Source organism: Arabidopsis lyrata (genome assembly GCF_000004255.2).
Source record: "Arabidopsis lyrata subsp. lyrata unplaced genomic scaffold ARALYscaffold_7, whole genome shotgun sequence".
Lineage (NCBI taxonomy): Eukaryota > Viridiplantae > Streptophyta > Magnoliopsida > Brassicales > Brassicaceae > Arabidopsis > Arabidopsis lyrata.
Genome location: NW_003302549.1, coordinates 22,606,572 through 22,620,714, shown reverse-complemented (window position 1 = coordinate 22,620,714; position 14,143 = coordinate 22,606,572). Strand labels below are relative to the sequence as shown.

At 34.4% G+C, this 14,143-nt stretch overlaps 4 protein-coding genes across 4 annotated transcripts; 2 read left to right on the top strand and 2 right to left on the bottom strand.

The window, feature by feature from the left end:
• The first annotated feature begins 2,906 nt into the window (after positions 1-2,906).
• Positions 2,907-5,205, top strand: LOC9304749 (serine/threonine-protein kinase D6PKL2). The gene is made up of 2 exons (XM_002870682.2): positions 2,907-3,780; positions 4,143-5,205. Exons 1-2 carry the CDS (start codon positions 3,128-3,130, stop codon positions 4,990-4,992), a joined length of 1,503 nt encoding a protein of 500 aa, XP_002870728.1. The 5' UTR covers positions 2,907-3,127; the 3' UTR covers positions 4,993-5,205.
• Positions 5,206-6,772: 1,567 nt separating this feature from the next.
• LOC9306798 (60S acidic ribosomal protein P2-5) lies at positions 6,773-7,347 on the bottom strand. Its single transcript, XM_002868630.2, has one exon. It carries the CDS (start codon positions 7,276-7,278, stop codon positions 6,934-6,936), a length of 345 nt encoding a protein of 114 aa, XP_002868676.2. The 5' UTR covers positions 7,279-7,347; the 3' UTR covers positions 6,773-6,933.
• Positions 7,348-7,607: 260 nt separating this feature from the next.
• Positions 7,608-11,774, top strand: LOC9304748 (polyadenylate-binding protein, cytoplasmic and nuclear). The gene is made up of 20 exons (XM_021018512.1): positions 7,608-7,628; positions 8,078-8,152; positions 8,240-8,284; positions 8,481-8,621; positions 8,717-8,808; positions 8,898-8,921; positions 9,027-9,165; positions 9,326-9,375; positions 9,464-9,578; positions 9,658-9,744; positions 9,917-9,984; positions 10,069-10,236; positions 10,270-10,332; positions 10,436-10,459; positions 10,571-10,658; positions 10,814-10,881; positions 10,970-11,087; positions 11,168-11,256; positions 11,340-11,363; positions 11,478-11,774. The coding sequence occupies exons 1-20, from the start codon at positions 7,608-7,610 to the stop codon at positions 11,575-11,577; spliced, it is 1,599 nt and encodes a 532-aa protein (XP_020874171.1). The 3' UTR covers positions 11,578-11,774.
• A 374-nt stretch (positions 11,775-12,148) lies between these two features.
• Positions 12,149-13,733, bottom strand: LOC110226272 (putative F-box protein At5g40050). Its single transcript, XM_021017288.1, has 2 exons — positions 12,735-13,733; positions 12,149-12,641 (listed from the first exon to the last, which is right to left on the bottom strand). The coding sequence occupies exons 1-2, from the start codon at positions 13,713-13,715 to the stop codon at positions 12,246-12,248; spliced, it is 1,377 nt and encodes a 458-aa protein (XP_020872947.1). The 5' UTR covers positions 13,716-13,733; the 3' UTR covers positions 12,149-12,245.
• Positions 13,734-14,143: the final 410 nt, after the last annotated feature.

Genomic DNA, 14,143 nt, shown 5'->3' with positions numbered 1-14,143 from the left:
AGAACAACATATTACCTAGAAGATCAAAACACCACTAGAGCATTCTATTGTAGTCCTAACTGGATCCTACAAAAACAAATTAGCAAAAGACAAAGAAGTTAGATGCATAGCTTACAAATGAGATCAGTTATATGAATGGTATCAAATTTCAAGTCAAATTTACCGTAGCAACAAAGAAGATTCTCTTCATGGCGTCATAGAGGACTGAAATGTGTTAACACAAATGAACTATGACTCTTCTTTTTCGCCACAAAACTTCCGATAAGTGTATATGACTATCAACACATAGTTTTTTCTTATCTTTAATTCCATATTAGTTTCTATAGAGTGTCTATGTTACTAAGTCCACCATGAATTGTAGTAAAATGTCGACAGTTATATTTTCTCCATGTTATCAAATAATACTAGCGCGACTTTTTGTCGATCGCTCTAACTTTAAACATAAATTTTTGCTATTTCAATTTGTATTTACATGTGATCATCATCTCGATGTTGAGTTTGATATGCCTCACTCAAAATAGTAGAGTTGTCGGTTTCTTTGTTCAACTCTAATTATGTAGCCATATAAGATATTGTCTCTATGCTACCTTGCAAAAAAACAGTTGTTGCCTTTTATGGTGAAGATTTTGTACAATTTCAAAAATGATAATATCTTGATTCAACTTCAAAACATATTAAAATTGTCATTATATATATGCTTAACATTTTCTCATGTATGTATATGTTTGTCATTTATGTATATTTAGCACACAAAAAAAGATGTAAGAAAGAAAAATAATAAGTAAATATTAGAAAAAGGTCACAGGCCCACAATGTCTTGTCTACTAGAAGCTAGTGTTTGCCTTTGTATATTTTGCTTTCATCTATTAAAACGGTTTGGCTCTTGTTGACCTCATGTAATTTTTATGTGTTGTCCATTGTTTATGATTAAAACAAAACGACCTTAAGTAAATTAACCTTCAAATTCAATCAAGCAATCAATGGTTTTAACCACAAACTTATAAGAGTCATTACTTGTAAAATTTTAACCTCTAAATTCAGAATGGTACCTGTCATAGACTCCTAGACATTGGTCAGCCACATTTTACATTTATAATGTTGTTATTGGAGTTGGTTGAGTATATTAGTATATTTCTTTCATGGGTTAAATCTCTTGGTATCAAATAATGGAGCCTCGCTCATAATACAACCTCTGAATTCAAATCTAAGGTTCAATTCATATGTTGCGGCAAGATATCCGTCTTGGTTTAATGGTGTGTTTGGTGATGAGAGAGCTTCTTGTTAACCCATTTTTCAGGTTTTTTTTAATTTGAGTTCTTATCTTTGGCATTTTTTTTTTTTAGATCAGAACTTGTTCTGCTGATTTCTAATCTTTTCATCTTGGTTGTGTCAAGATTGAAGGGTATTGAAGTGTAACAATCTCTTAACCATCAATATATTTTCCCGGACAAGAAAAAAATCTCTGTTATCCGAGTACTATTTGTCAAGCTTTTTGATCTCAGCTTGGATTTGAGTGTTAATGTTTTATTTATTTAATTTTATTTTAGTTTATTCTTGGTATTTTTTTGTCAACTTTAGATTTTTTCTTACTTTTTTCCATGAAAATAAATTTCTAAAATTAGTCTTTTTATTATATGTTTTTTGGTGTTTATACTTTTTCTTATATTTTTATTTATTAATTTGTTTGAAGACATTTAAGTATTTTAAACATTGGTTCGCCCAACTACTATCCAACATTTTAAGAAAATGATAGCCATAACTTCCCTACACTTTATATGCTCTGAATTTGGATTTGAAAATTACGTTCCTATGATAAACTATAATATATATAGAAATTGAAAACTGATAGCAGTATTTGTATTTTATATTATTGGCAATACATTATATATAGTACACTAAATAAGATGATAGTATGATATCAATAAATCCGATTGGTAACACAAAACGGTAAAAAAAATTAGAGAATAGAAAATGAGAAACGATACAAAAACAATTTAAAAAATATACAAAGTAGCCATCTAAATAAACTGAGAGTATCGGTTTTCGTAATATTTTTATATTTAGTAATTATCAGAGCGATTTATATACCGTTATTTTGTATAAGATTACCAATCAAACCTAATACTTTTTCTAAATAAAAATTTACTAAACGGGTGGCTTTGTACATTTACAAAAACAATTTGGACATAGTTTTAAATGTTGAAATTTTACAAATAAAGGTCCAAAATAGTATTGGTAATTGTGTTTTATATTGGATTAGTTTTATTAAAATAAAAATTACTTATCTTTGTGCTCTCCTCGTGAACTTCACCCTCTTCTCTCTTTGCTTAAAAAGTCTAAATGTCTGCCTAAACGGCCAAAACCATTTAAATGGTTCGATTTGGTCAAGTTCTTTAAACACAATCAACATTTTGTTTGTTAAACCACGATTAATTGGTCAAGATAATCACTTAAGATATGTTTCTTATTAAAAAATCATTATAAAAATTTCTCAAAAACTAAATACGATATCACACTTATAGATTTTATATTATTTTAACATGTATACAAAACAATAATATTTTTGTTTTGACTAATTCTGAATTATTCTCTAACTAATTGGTTACTGGACGTGGCTATTGACAATATACATTTTCCAAATACCAAATTAACACCTAACAAATACTATGAAATATTCGAACATTTTACTACAAAAATATACTTTATATTATAAATATAAATCTTCACCGTGACACACGATACGAGTATTATCCACTAGTAACTTCATTGGGTTTAACACTAATATTAATTGCTATTAACAATTAAATAAAATCTCCATTTTACCCTCCACACACATAGCCACTGTTTCAAATTTTGAAAAATCTCTCCTTCATAAATAAAAAAAATTAAACACATTTTGTTTTTTGTTTTTTCAACAATCTCAATGTCTTCAAAAAATCCTCTCTTTCTCTCTCTCTTTGACCACCTCGAGTCACATCACAGAGCCTTGACCATCAACAACACATCACAAAACCCATAGATTCTTTAAAGGAAACATCTTTCTTTCTTCTTTCTCACTTCTCACCACTTTCTCGATCTTCTTCTTCTTCTTCTTCTTCTTCTTCTTCTTCTTCTTCTTCTTCCAGTTATGAGTAACCAAACTCCAAATCTTGAATCTTCTTTACATGATTGTTCTTCTTCCAATTACAACAATGCCAATGCTAGTCCAGTTTCTGGATCCGCAAGCTTCAAAACTAGCAGTAATGGCTCTGAAGACGTTAGGCTTAACAATAGTATCAGCTTAAGTTTCTGTAGCAGTAACAGTGTAAGCAGTGAAGCTAATCTCGAAAAGTCTCAATCTTTCGATGCAAACGAGGCTAATTTCAAAAGGGTCTTTGCTCCTTCGAAGCCACATAAAGGGAACGATCTTAGATGGGACGCGATTCAGAGTGTTAAGTGTAGTAAAAACGAGGATCTGGGTTTAGGGCATTTTAGGTTGTTGAAGAAGTTGGGATGTGGAGATATTGGGAGTGTGTATTTAGCTGAGCTTAGAGAGATGGGATGTTTCTTTGCCATGAAAGTGATGGATAAAGGAATGTTGATTGGTAGGAAGAAACTGGTTAGAGCTCAGACTGAGAGAGAGATTTTGGGTTTGTTGGATCACCCTTTCTTGCCTACGCTTTACTCTCATTTCGAGACTGAGAAGTTTTCTTGTCTTTTGATGGAGTTTTGTAGCGGCGGAGATCTTCATATTCTCCGGCAGAAACAGCCCGGAAAACATTTCTCCGAACTAGCCGCCAGGTTAGTTTCTTGTTTTGAGTTTTTGTCTGAGAGTGAAATCGAAATGAACAGAAATGTTTTTGATTGTTCTGTCTAGTGGATCCTCTGTTTTGTCTTTTCATGTAAATGGTTTGGGTTTTGTTTGTGAGTGAAATCAGATTGCTTTGATTCTTCTATGTAGCTTTAAGAATCTGAAAAAACATTTGAGGCCTTGATCCTCTGTTTTGTCTTTTTCTTGGCAATGTTTTTTGGGTTTGTGTGAGAGTGAAAATCAAATTGATTTGATTGTTTTGTATAGCTTCTAAGAATCTGAAGACATTGAATCTTTCCACATTCTAATGGATCCTCTGTTTTGTCTGTTTCTTATGTTGTTGAATTTGCAGGTTTTATGCTTCTGAAGTACTTCTTGCGCTTGAGTATCTTCATATGATGGGTGTAGTGTACAGAGATTTGAAACCAGAGAATGTAATGGTGAGAGAAGATGGTCACATTATGCTTTCGGATTTCGATCTTTCGTTGCAGAGTTTCGTGAGTCCTACATTGATTCAATCAACTTCACAACCGTCTTGTCATATTGCTTCGTACTGTATTCAACCTCCTTGCATAGACCCATCCTGCAAATTACCTGTAGCCTGTATCCAACCATCGTGCTTCAAGCCTCGTTTCCTCAACAACAAACCACGAAAGGCGAAAACCGAAAAAGCTGGTTCAGATTCACTCCCAATGCTAATAGCTGAGCCAACGGATGCGCGGTCTATGTCATTCGTTGGCACGCATGAGTATTTAGCTCCTGAGATCATAAGAGGAGATGGTCATGGAAGTTCTGTTGATTGGTGGACTTTTGGTATATTTCTCTACGAGTTGTTAACAGGGAAAACGCCATTTAAAGGAAACGGAAACCGCGAAACGCTCTTCAATGTTGTTGGGCAACCGTTAAAGTTTCCCGAAGGATCTATAAGCTTTGCAGCTAAGGATTTGATTCGAGGTTTGCTAACTAAAGATCCTAAGAAGAGATTAGGATTCAAGAAAGGTGCTACAGAGATAAAGCAACATCCTTTCTTCAACAATGTCAATTGGGCTCTAATAAGAAGCACAACCCCACCAGAAATACCGAAACCAATCGATCTTTCGATACTAAATGAAACCCTCAAGTCATCGGTTCAACAACAAGGCAAGCATTCAAAACAATCAGATTCATCATCTGGTCCTTATTTAGATTTTGAGTTCTTCTAATGAAACTGTTTAGTAATATGTATTCATTTTCTCCATGAATTTTTTTCCCCTTTTAGGGTTTTTTTGGGTTTTTTTTTTGCCTCTGTATTAAGCAACAATTATGCATTTTGCGGTTAGGTTATGGTTTGGTTGATATCCATTTATGTTCAAGCAATGCATAAAACACAATGTTTGGGAAATGGTTTAGGAAAAAAGCAATAATCATTTTAGTCTTTTGTTGCAGTAACCAAAAAAAGATTCATTTTTTGTGGTGTAATCGAGAAAAGTGAAAATGCAAACTTACAGATGAAAAAAAAGACATATATGTTAGTCCCCACATCAAATTTTTAGCTTTATACTTCCATGTTTGGCTTTTAAGCTTTCTTATAAAGACAAAACAAAAACCTTTTTTGCATGAATGATTCTTTTTGCGCACAAAATTCTACTTTTTTTTCAGACAGTTATTCTCTGAATATGCTAAAAACTTTTTCCCAGAGAATGTAAATTTTCTGAAAAGAAAACTGAAATGAGACAACACAGAGAAAGAAAATGACTTGTATCATCTTTTATGCTATGGTCGCTCATGGTGAAAGAAAAAGCTTTTACTTTAGATTGGCTTATACGAGAGGAATCATATATTTCAACCGAAAATGCAATTATTCGATCAAAGATTTGTAGGAAAAAAAAGTAATTCACGTTATTGCTAGGCGTTATACGGTTTCAAGTAAAAAAGAGAGCACAAATAGTCAAAGGAATAAACTTGATTGACCGATTGAAAAACATCAGAAACAAACAGTGCCAAAAACTTTAGAAAGTGCCTACTACGATCAATCATGGAAAATGGTGATTCAATACAAAATTTGATCACGGATTTGATATCTAGTCAAAAGACAAATGAAGAAATTGGATTGAAGAACATCAGAATTCAGAAATAAATTGGATTTAATTAGGAACAGAATAAAAAACGTTTATTCTGATAAAAAACTCTTCAACATTCTCAAAACCACTAAGACTACTTACAATGGTGCTTTTTAAAACAGTTGAAATATTTATTCAACTGCTGAATCACGTGGAGTAAACAGAGTTGAATCTCTTCAACATTGTTGTAATTTTATTAAACAAAACTATTGTAGAGAGTAAAAATTATATAGGTATTGAATTATGATGTGGAATCACGTGGAGTAAACAGAGTTGAATCTCTTCAACATTGTTGTAATTTTATTAAACAAAACTATTGTAGAGAGTAAAAATTATATAGGTATTGAATTATGATGTGGAAGAAAGAAGATGATGTGGAATGTTAAAAAGAAAAAAGTGGGTGTTGTAAAATCAAAATCAATGTAGATAGTCTAAGGAGTAGTCTTTATAGAAATGTCTTGATTCAATACCAAACTTGATCGTCAATTATAAAAATGCCACTCAATCTATTGAAAAGTATAAATGTTCAAAAGTTGGATTGAAGAACATCAGAACAAAATGTTATTCGCTCATAAAAAAAAAAGGAAAAATATCCCTAATCTCCATGGAGAATGTCGTTATATTCAATACAAAATTTGATCATATGTAAAAATCGGTCATTCGCTGCACATATATAGTTTCTATAGTAAAAATCATGAATGTTAAAAGCTTTTGGTTGAGAAATATCAGAAACAAAATAAGTTAAATTATTCGCATAGTCTTGAACACTACAAAATCCTTAGAATAATCAATGGAAAATGTCAATATTCATCAATCGAAAATTCGATAGTAGAATATGACATTCACTGTTAAAGCATAAATGTTCAAAAGAACAAAATGAACCTGATCATCAGAAACAAAAATCATTTATTCGCACCAAACTCAAGTTACCAAAGACGATAATAATCCATGGAAACAACAAAATCCAGAAACCCTAATTAAGAAAAAGACATAAAACACGATAAGATAATACGCAGATCGAAAGATTCTACCATCATCACATGATCAATCAAAGAGACTCATCATTCCACCGTCATCTTCTGATTCCTCTTTCTCCTCTTCCTTCTTCTTTGCCTCAGCCGCCGCAGGCTCAGTGGCTGGAGCAGCACCACCGCCTCCACCAGAAGCAACCGCAACCGCAGGACCACCGGAAGAAAGAGCCGCCATCTTCTCACGTCCAATAGCGATAAGCTCAGTCACATCGTGATCTTTGATCAGAGAGAAGAACAGATCTATCTTCTCTTGGTCAATCTCTGCACCAACAGATTCGAAGACCTTCTTCAGATCAGCGACGGATGGATTCTCATTGCCACCGAGTTTAGCAAGGAGGTACGCCGCAACAACCTTCATCGCTCTCTCTCTCTTTTTGTTTACTGAAAAAAATGAAAGAAGCAAATCGACTGCGATTAGGGTTTTCGTGAAATTTTCGCTATTTAAGGGGAGATTAGGGTTTTTGCACGTACCAAAGAAAAAGTCACGTGGGCTACACGAAATCTTTCCAAATTTGTTAATGGGCTCACTATATAATAAAAAAATAGCCCATGTATACCCTAGTCTCATGAATTATTGATGGGAGACCAATGCACATTTTCCTCATTTAATTATTGGTCTAACTTATTTTATTATTTGGTATTAAAATTAGATGAGACAAGAAGGCCCAAAATGTTGAACCACAAGTGATGATGATACCCAAAGCCCAGGTATACAGAAGCCTAAAGTGAGTGATGGAGATTTAGTTATACCGATCAAACCAGATTTATTAGGGTTATTAACGTATTGCTTGCTCTCAACGGACTCTTCCCGGAATATTACATAAACCTCTCTTTTCAATCTTCTCCATGGCCACTTCTAACAAGGAATCGGCCGTCAAAGCTAATTTATTGGGTTGGTTTTGTGTGGCTCTGAGCTCTTATCTAATGTTCACTTACTCGTTGATTTTCACTTCTTTTTTTTTTTTTGCTGCTCTTCTTCTTTTAGGTAAGTGAAACCCGGAAGATGATTTGGAGACCAAACAGATTCTCAAGAAACACAAAGAAACATCCGAGGAGAAGGTAAACCTAAGATGGTCGGATTCTTCTTATTCTCTTACAACAATTTTCTTTACACCATTGTCTTATAATGGCTACTCGGCTACTCATATATGTAACAGGAGGAGACAACCAAAGGATTTTCTGATGATACTCTCCAGCACAAGTCTGACCAGGCTAATTTAGTCTCAGTGAAGGTATAATTTTTTAAGAATTTTTAAATATTTTATTGTTTGTTAGATATATTGTACAAGTTTATGTTCAATGTCTACTCAATTCAACAGGAGACAGTGGAGGGACTTGATGATGACATTCCTGATTTTGTTGAGGTACCTTGTTCTTAGAATCTGTATCTTCTTCTGATGAGGCTTCTTTGAGTCGTGCGCTAACACACACTACTTGCCTGTTAAATTCAGGCAACAATAAAGACACTCTTTGTTACCGGTCTCTGTCGCAAAACTACAATATCAGACATGTAAGCAGCACCACCTTCAATTTCCACTTTCCTTCTCTGGTCAAGACTGATATTTTACCCTCCACTTTTACAGCATCGATTTCTTCAATGATGTTGCACAAGTTGTTCATGTTCGCCTTATTGTAAACCACAAGGGCAAGCATTCGGGCTATGGCTTTGTTGAGTTTGCTTCTGCGAACGAAGCTAAGAAGGTGAGACTTGTTTTGTAGTCATAAAAAATTTAACTAGTCCTTTCAAAAGTAGTTATTTCAAAGTAGGTTTGCTGATTGAATCTTTTATACTCTAGGCTCTGGAAAAGAAGTCCGGTGAATATTTGCACGGTCATCGGATATTTCTTCATTTGGCTAATTATAAGAAACCTGCATACTTTCTACCCAAGTAATTAAATTGATAACTCTCGTTGTAACTTATTGCTAGAGTTTTGATGCCATTACAGAAGACTTAACGCTTTTATATTTGTTACTTAGGTATTGCATTGATCACAAGGTTTGGTAAGGGATTTTAACTACTTGCCTCTTTAAGTTTGTTACATTGGGTGGAGTTTCCCTTTTGGGTATACATGGAGAGATCACTAGCTATGGTTTTTGATATTCTAGGTATGATGACTACCTTGGACGAGAAAGCTTTCTGATAGAAGATGATGAGACAGAGGAAGGACTTGATGACAGAGAAGGCCTTCTGATAGAGAAAAACCAGGCAGAGGAAGGACTTTATGACACTCCCGATTCTTTTGAGGTACATGTTCTTATTATCTTTAAACTAACACTACAAAGTCGAAAGATGACTTATGATCTGAAGATGAATCTTTCTTTAGATGAGGCTACTTTTTGTTACTATGCAATTTAAGTCCTTTTTTCCTTGGAGTCATGCTAACACACTTGGCTTTTAATCTCAGAAAGTACTTTTTGTTGCCAATCTCTCTCCCCAGACTAAAATCTCAGATATGTAAGCGGCAATGACTTATATTTTATCAAGTCCTTTTGTTCTCAGAGCAAGTTTTCCGTGACTGATATTTTATCCTCCACTTTTGCAGCAAAGGTTTATTCAAATATTTTGGAGTTGTTAGTGTTCGTCTTATCGTAAACAACAAGGGTAAGCATCTGGGCTATGCCTTTGTTGAGTTTGCTTCTGCTTACCGCGCAAACAAGGTGAGAGTAGTTTTGTAGTGATGATGATAATTAGTTATTTGAAAGCACTATATGGCTGATTAAATCTTTTTTACTGTAGGCACTGAAAAAGAAGAACGGCGAATATTTGCATGATCGTCAGATTTATTTGATGAAAGAACATGATGAAACTCCAGATTATGTTGAGGTACCACTTCTTAATATCTTCAAAATATATCAGGCTTAGAAGAAGATGACTTATTTTGAAAGATGACTTATTCTTGGGATGAATCTTTAGATGATGCTATTATTTTTTTTATATACAATTTAAGTCTTTTTCTCCTTAGAGTTGTGGTAACATACTTGGCTGTTAAATTCAGGCGGTTGCCATAGCGAAAAAGACACTCTTTGTTTCCCATCTCTCTCCCCAAACTGAAATATCAGATATGTAAGCAGCATCTTTAATTTCCTCTTTCTATCTTGGAGCAAGTTTTTTCATGACTAATATTATATATATCCTCCATTTTTACAGCATCAATTTCTTCAAAGATGTCGGAGAAGTCGTTCATGTTCAACTTACTTTAAACAACAAAGGCAGGCATGTGGGCTATGGCTTTGTTGAGTTTGCTTCTGCTGACGAAGAAGAGAAGGTGAGAGTAGTTTATAGTAATGATGAAAATAGGCAAGTAGTTATATTAAAGTACGATTGCTGATTAAATCTTTTATACTGTAGGCGCTGGAATCATGATCGCAAGATTGTTCGTCGAGTGGTTGACGCTCCATACCGTCCACCCAAGTAAATTGATTTTCCATGTTATGGAGACTTTTTTATGTAATATTGTCGCTAGAGTTATGATGCCATTACGGAAGACTCTAACATTATTATTTTTGTTGATTAGGTATTGCGTAGATCACAAGGTTTGGTAAGGGATTTAACATTTGCATCTTGAGTTTTTTTAACTTATCGAGAGTATATATATTGGGTGAAGTTTTTGGTATACATGGAGTGATCACTAGGGTTTTTGATGTTCTAGGTACGATGACTACCTTCGACGAGAAGGCCTTCTTATGGAAGAAAATGAGGCAGTGAAAGGACTTTATGAAACTCCTGATTTTGTTGAGGTACATATTCTTATTTTCTTCAAAATATGTCAGGCGTAGAACAAACGCTTACCGTTTCATAACACATCCGTTGCCATAAAGTCCTTTTTGTTGTTATGCAATTTAAGTCCTTTTCTACTTTGAGTTGTGCTAACACACTTGGCTGTTAAATTCAGCCATTTGCGGTAACAAAAAAGACGCTCTTTGCTTCCAATCTCTCTCACCTAACTAAAATATCAGATATGTAAGTAGCACCTTAAATATAATTAATATCCACTTTTCTTCTCGGAGCTTGTTTTTCATGACTGAGAATCTATCTTCCATTTTTACAGTATCAGTTTCTTCAAAGATGTTGGAGAAGTTGTTCGTGTTCGACTTATTGTAGACCACATGGGTAAGCCTGTGGGCTGTGGCTTTATTGAGTTTGCTTCTGCTGAAGAAGCAGAGAAGGTAAGCGTAGTTTTATAGTAATGATGAAAAATAGTCATTTGAAAGTATGATTGCTGCTCATTAAACCTTTGATACTGTAGGCGCTGGAAAAGAAGAATGGTGAACGTTTGCGCTTTAGTAAGATTTGTCTTGACATGGCTGAGATAGCTCCATACCCTCTCCGACTCAAGTAAATTGGTTTCTCTAACTTGGTGCTATAGTTCTGATGTCATTACAGAAAATTATATAACGCTATTATTATTTTTTGATTAGGTACAACCTTGCAGAGAAGCTTTGGTAAGGGATTTATACAATTATACCTATTTGCCTTAAGAGTTTTGTTATCATTGTGTGACGTTATTTGGTATACATGGAGATATCACAAGGGAGGGTTTTTGATATATATTCCAGGTATGAAGACAAACTTCGAGGAGGAAGCCTTGATTTGGAGACCAAACCGAAAGTGGTACCTAAGTTCTGCGGTAAGAGGATTATCTTCTCTAACGACTGACTTAAGCCTCGCTTTGGAGATTAAACCTAAGAAGATTATCTTCTCTCATACGACGACGACTGATAGAAGAAGCTCTTTGGTGTTTCTAAGTTGTGATCCAATGCAATGTTTTTTTATTACTTAGGTTTTTCGTATTTGAGTCGAGTTTTGTCTGGAGGTACGTTAAAATATGCTTAATGAGGTTTGGTATTAAATCATTATCTGCCTTCATTATTACCTAAGTAAGAGAGCCGTATACGATCGACTTGAACTGATTTGGTTGACAAAGCCATAATCTCCCGGGGGACACAAATTTACTTTTCTCATATTTAGTCTCAACTAGATATCATAGTGAAAAAGAGAAGTGGTATCTCAAGACCAAGACATTAGCTTGACGATCCCTTTGTACATAGATAAAAATTCGTAAGTTTGTACTGAAATGAGACAAATTATTTACCTCTCGAAAAATATTCTCATCACAACCAAAATTCTTTTATATCTTTCATTATTCTAAATGAAAAGATTTGTTTATTTTTGAAGTTAAAAACTTAGAAGGGAGCTTGAGGAAACTCAAAAGAGAAATAACAAAGAATCAAACATGTTTCTGATTTCGTCGTTAAACATTGTCGGTAAAGAAAGAAATCTTACCTATCAAGTAACATCCAATTAGAATTTTACCAAGCACCCAATCACAAGACATGGATGTTGCATTTGGGTGAGCGTTTAGGAAGAGCAAGAAGAGCATTTGTGAGTTGCAACTTGTTCTCTATCTCATCACTAATGTTCACTTTCATCTCTTCAAGATTCTCCATTACTAGCAAGAAGCACTTCACCTGATTCAGTTCTTCAAGTCTTCCTTTATACCCTTGTATCTCAACCACCTTCACCACATTTCCACCATCAATGTTAACCCCACAATCGCTTACACCGCACAAACCTTTGAGGACTAGAGTTTCTAGCTTTGGAGATTTTTCAATCATATTGCAAAGCAATTTCCAATAGTCTTTTTTATCACCCTCAAAATGTAGAGTGGCCAAGTTCTTAAACAATGGAATCTCATCAAGATCAAGGCATGCATACATCACCTGCAACACATCAAAGCAACAAACAAATCATCAAACAAGACAAAGAAAGAAAGAAAAATGAAAGGAAAGAGATTGAGATTGAGATAGACATACCTCAACAGTAGAAGAAGAAAGGTAAAGGATCCGAACATTGGAGATAGAATTAATGATTTTCAAACAGGGTTCGTGTTCACTACCCCATCTCCCACACCGTGCGAAAACAAGATTAAGGCGGGCATCTAAAAGATCATTGAAGTGATTCTCCGATTCATAGAGACAAGTTAGATAATCAGAGTAGTCTAGGTAAACAAGATTTGGTGTGTAGATTGACAAAACGCGAGGGGCCTGAACATCGTTATTGTAGCAAACTGTGAGTTTTTTGATGTTGTCGTGGCCTAAATAATGAGGTGCTGGAGGAATGTTGAATTCGCGATCTCTATCTTCAATGTAAATGTGATGTATGTATAATTCTTCTAGCTCAGGGCAACCATCAAACATCACATCACATATAGCATCATCTGAAAACCAAACTGTGTGGAGGAAGAGACTCTTAAGCAGGGGAAGACCAACGTACTCCAAAGGAGCATTACCAAGACAAAGCTCTGTTCCTAAAGTGAGCTTGACCAATGTGTTGTTAATGAAGACGGTGTTAGGAAGAAGACATGGTGGCTCGTACATCAAATGCATATATATGCGAAGATCAAGATCCGAAACGCCTTTTTCCATTGCCTTTGATATCCATCTGGTAGGACTCATGCGTTGAACATCATCATCTTCATAATTTAGAATTTCTTTTAAGGAATTGTTGTTACAACCTGAAAGTGTTTTATCAACGAAATTTCTGAAGCTATCCTGAACAACAGATTCTTCTTCAGTCTGTCTCTCGGGATAGAGTAAATCAGAGTAGTCTAGATAGAGAGATGGGCAGAGAAGATTCATGAGTGGAAACAGAGTCCTCCATCTTTTGGAGAGGATTGAGGTAGAAGCAGCTCGTTTAGTAGGAAGAAAGGATAAGATATGAGCAAGTATATCATCTGGAAGAGAGCTGATTGAATCTACGGAGCCAGATGATGACAATACTCTTTTCGTCTCCATAATTCAGCTTTACTTGATACCCGAATTGATTGAACGGCAAGAAATGAAGACGGTGGCGATTTAGGGTTCTCACACGAAAAAGTTTTTTAATACCTAAAACAAAAACAAAAATTGCATAAACATATATACATATTGTGCTAATTAAGTTTAACATTTAGTCCATCAACAACTTCAAAATTATTTTTGTTTTCGAATAAATATAATTACCAATTTGAAGTAATATTATACTATTCGATAGAAAACCATGATGATGAGAAAAGTATATCATAGCATGAATGAAAAAAAAAATGAAAAAAAAAAAAGAGAAGAAGGATAAATGCTATGTTCCCTTTGATCCTTTTATCTTTATCTTTCATTTTTTGATATTCTTTCTTGGATCCTCATATCTTCCAAATCGGAGTTTAAGAAGAATCATTCACTATGGGAGA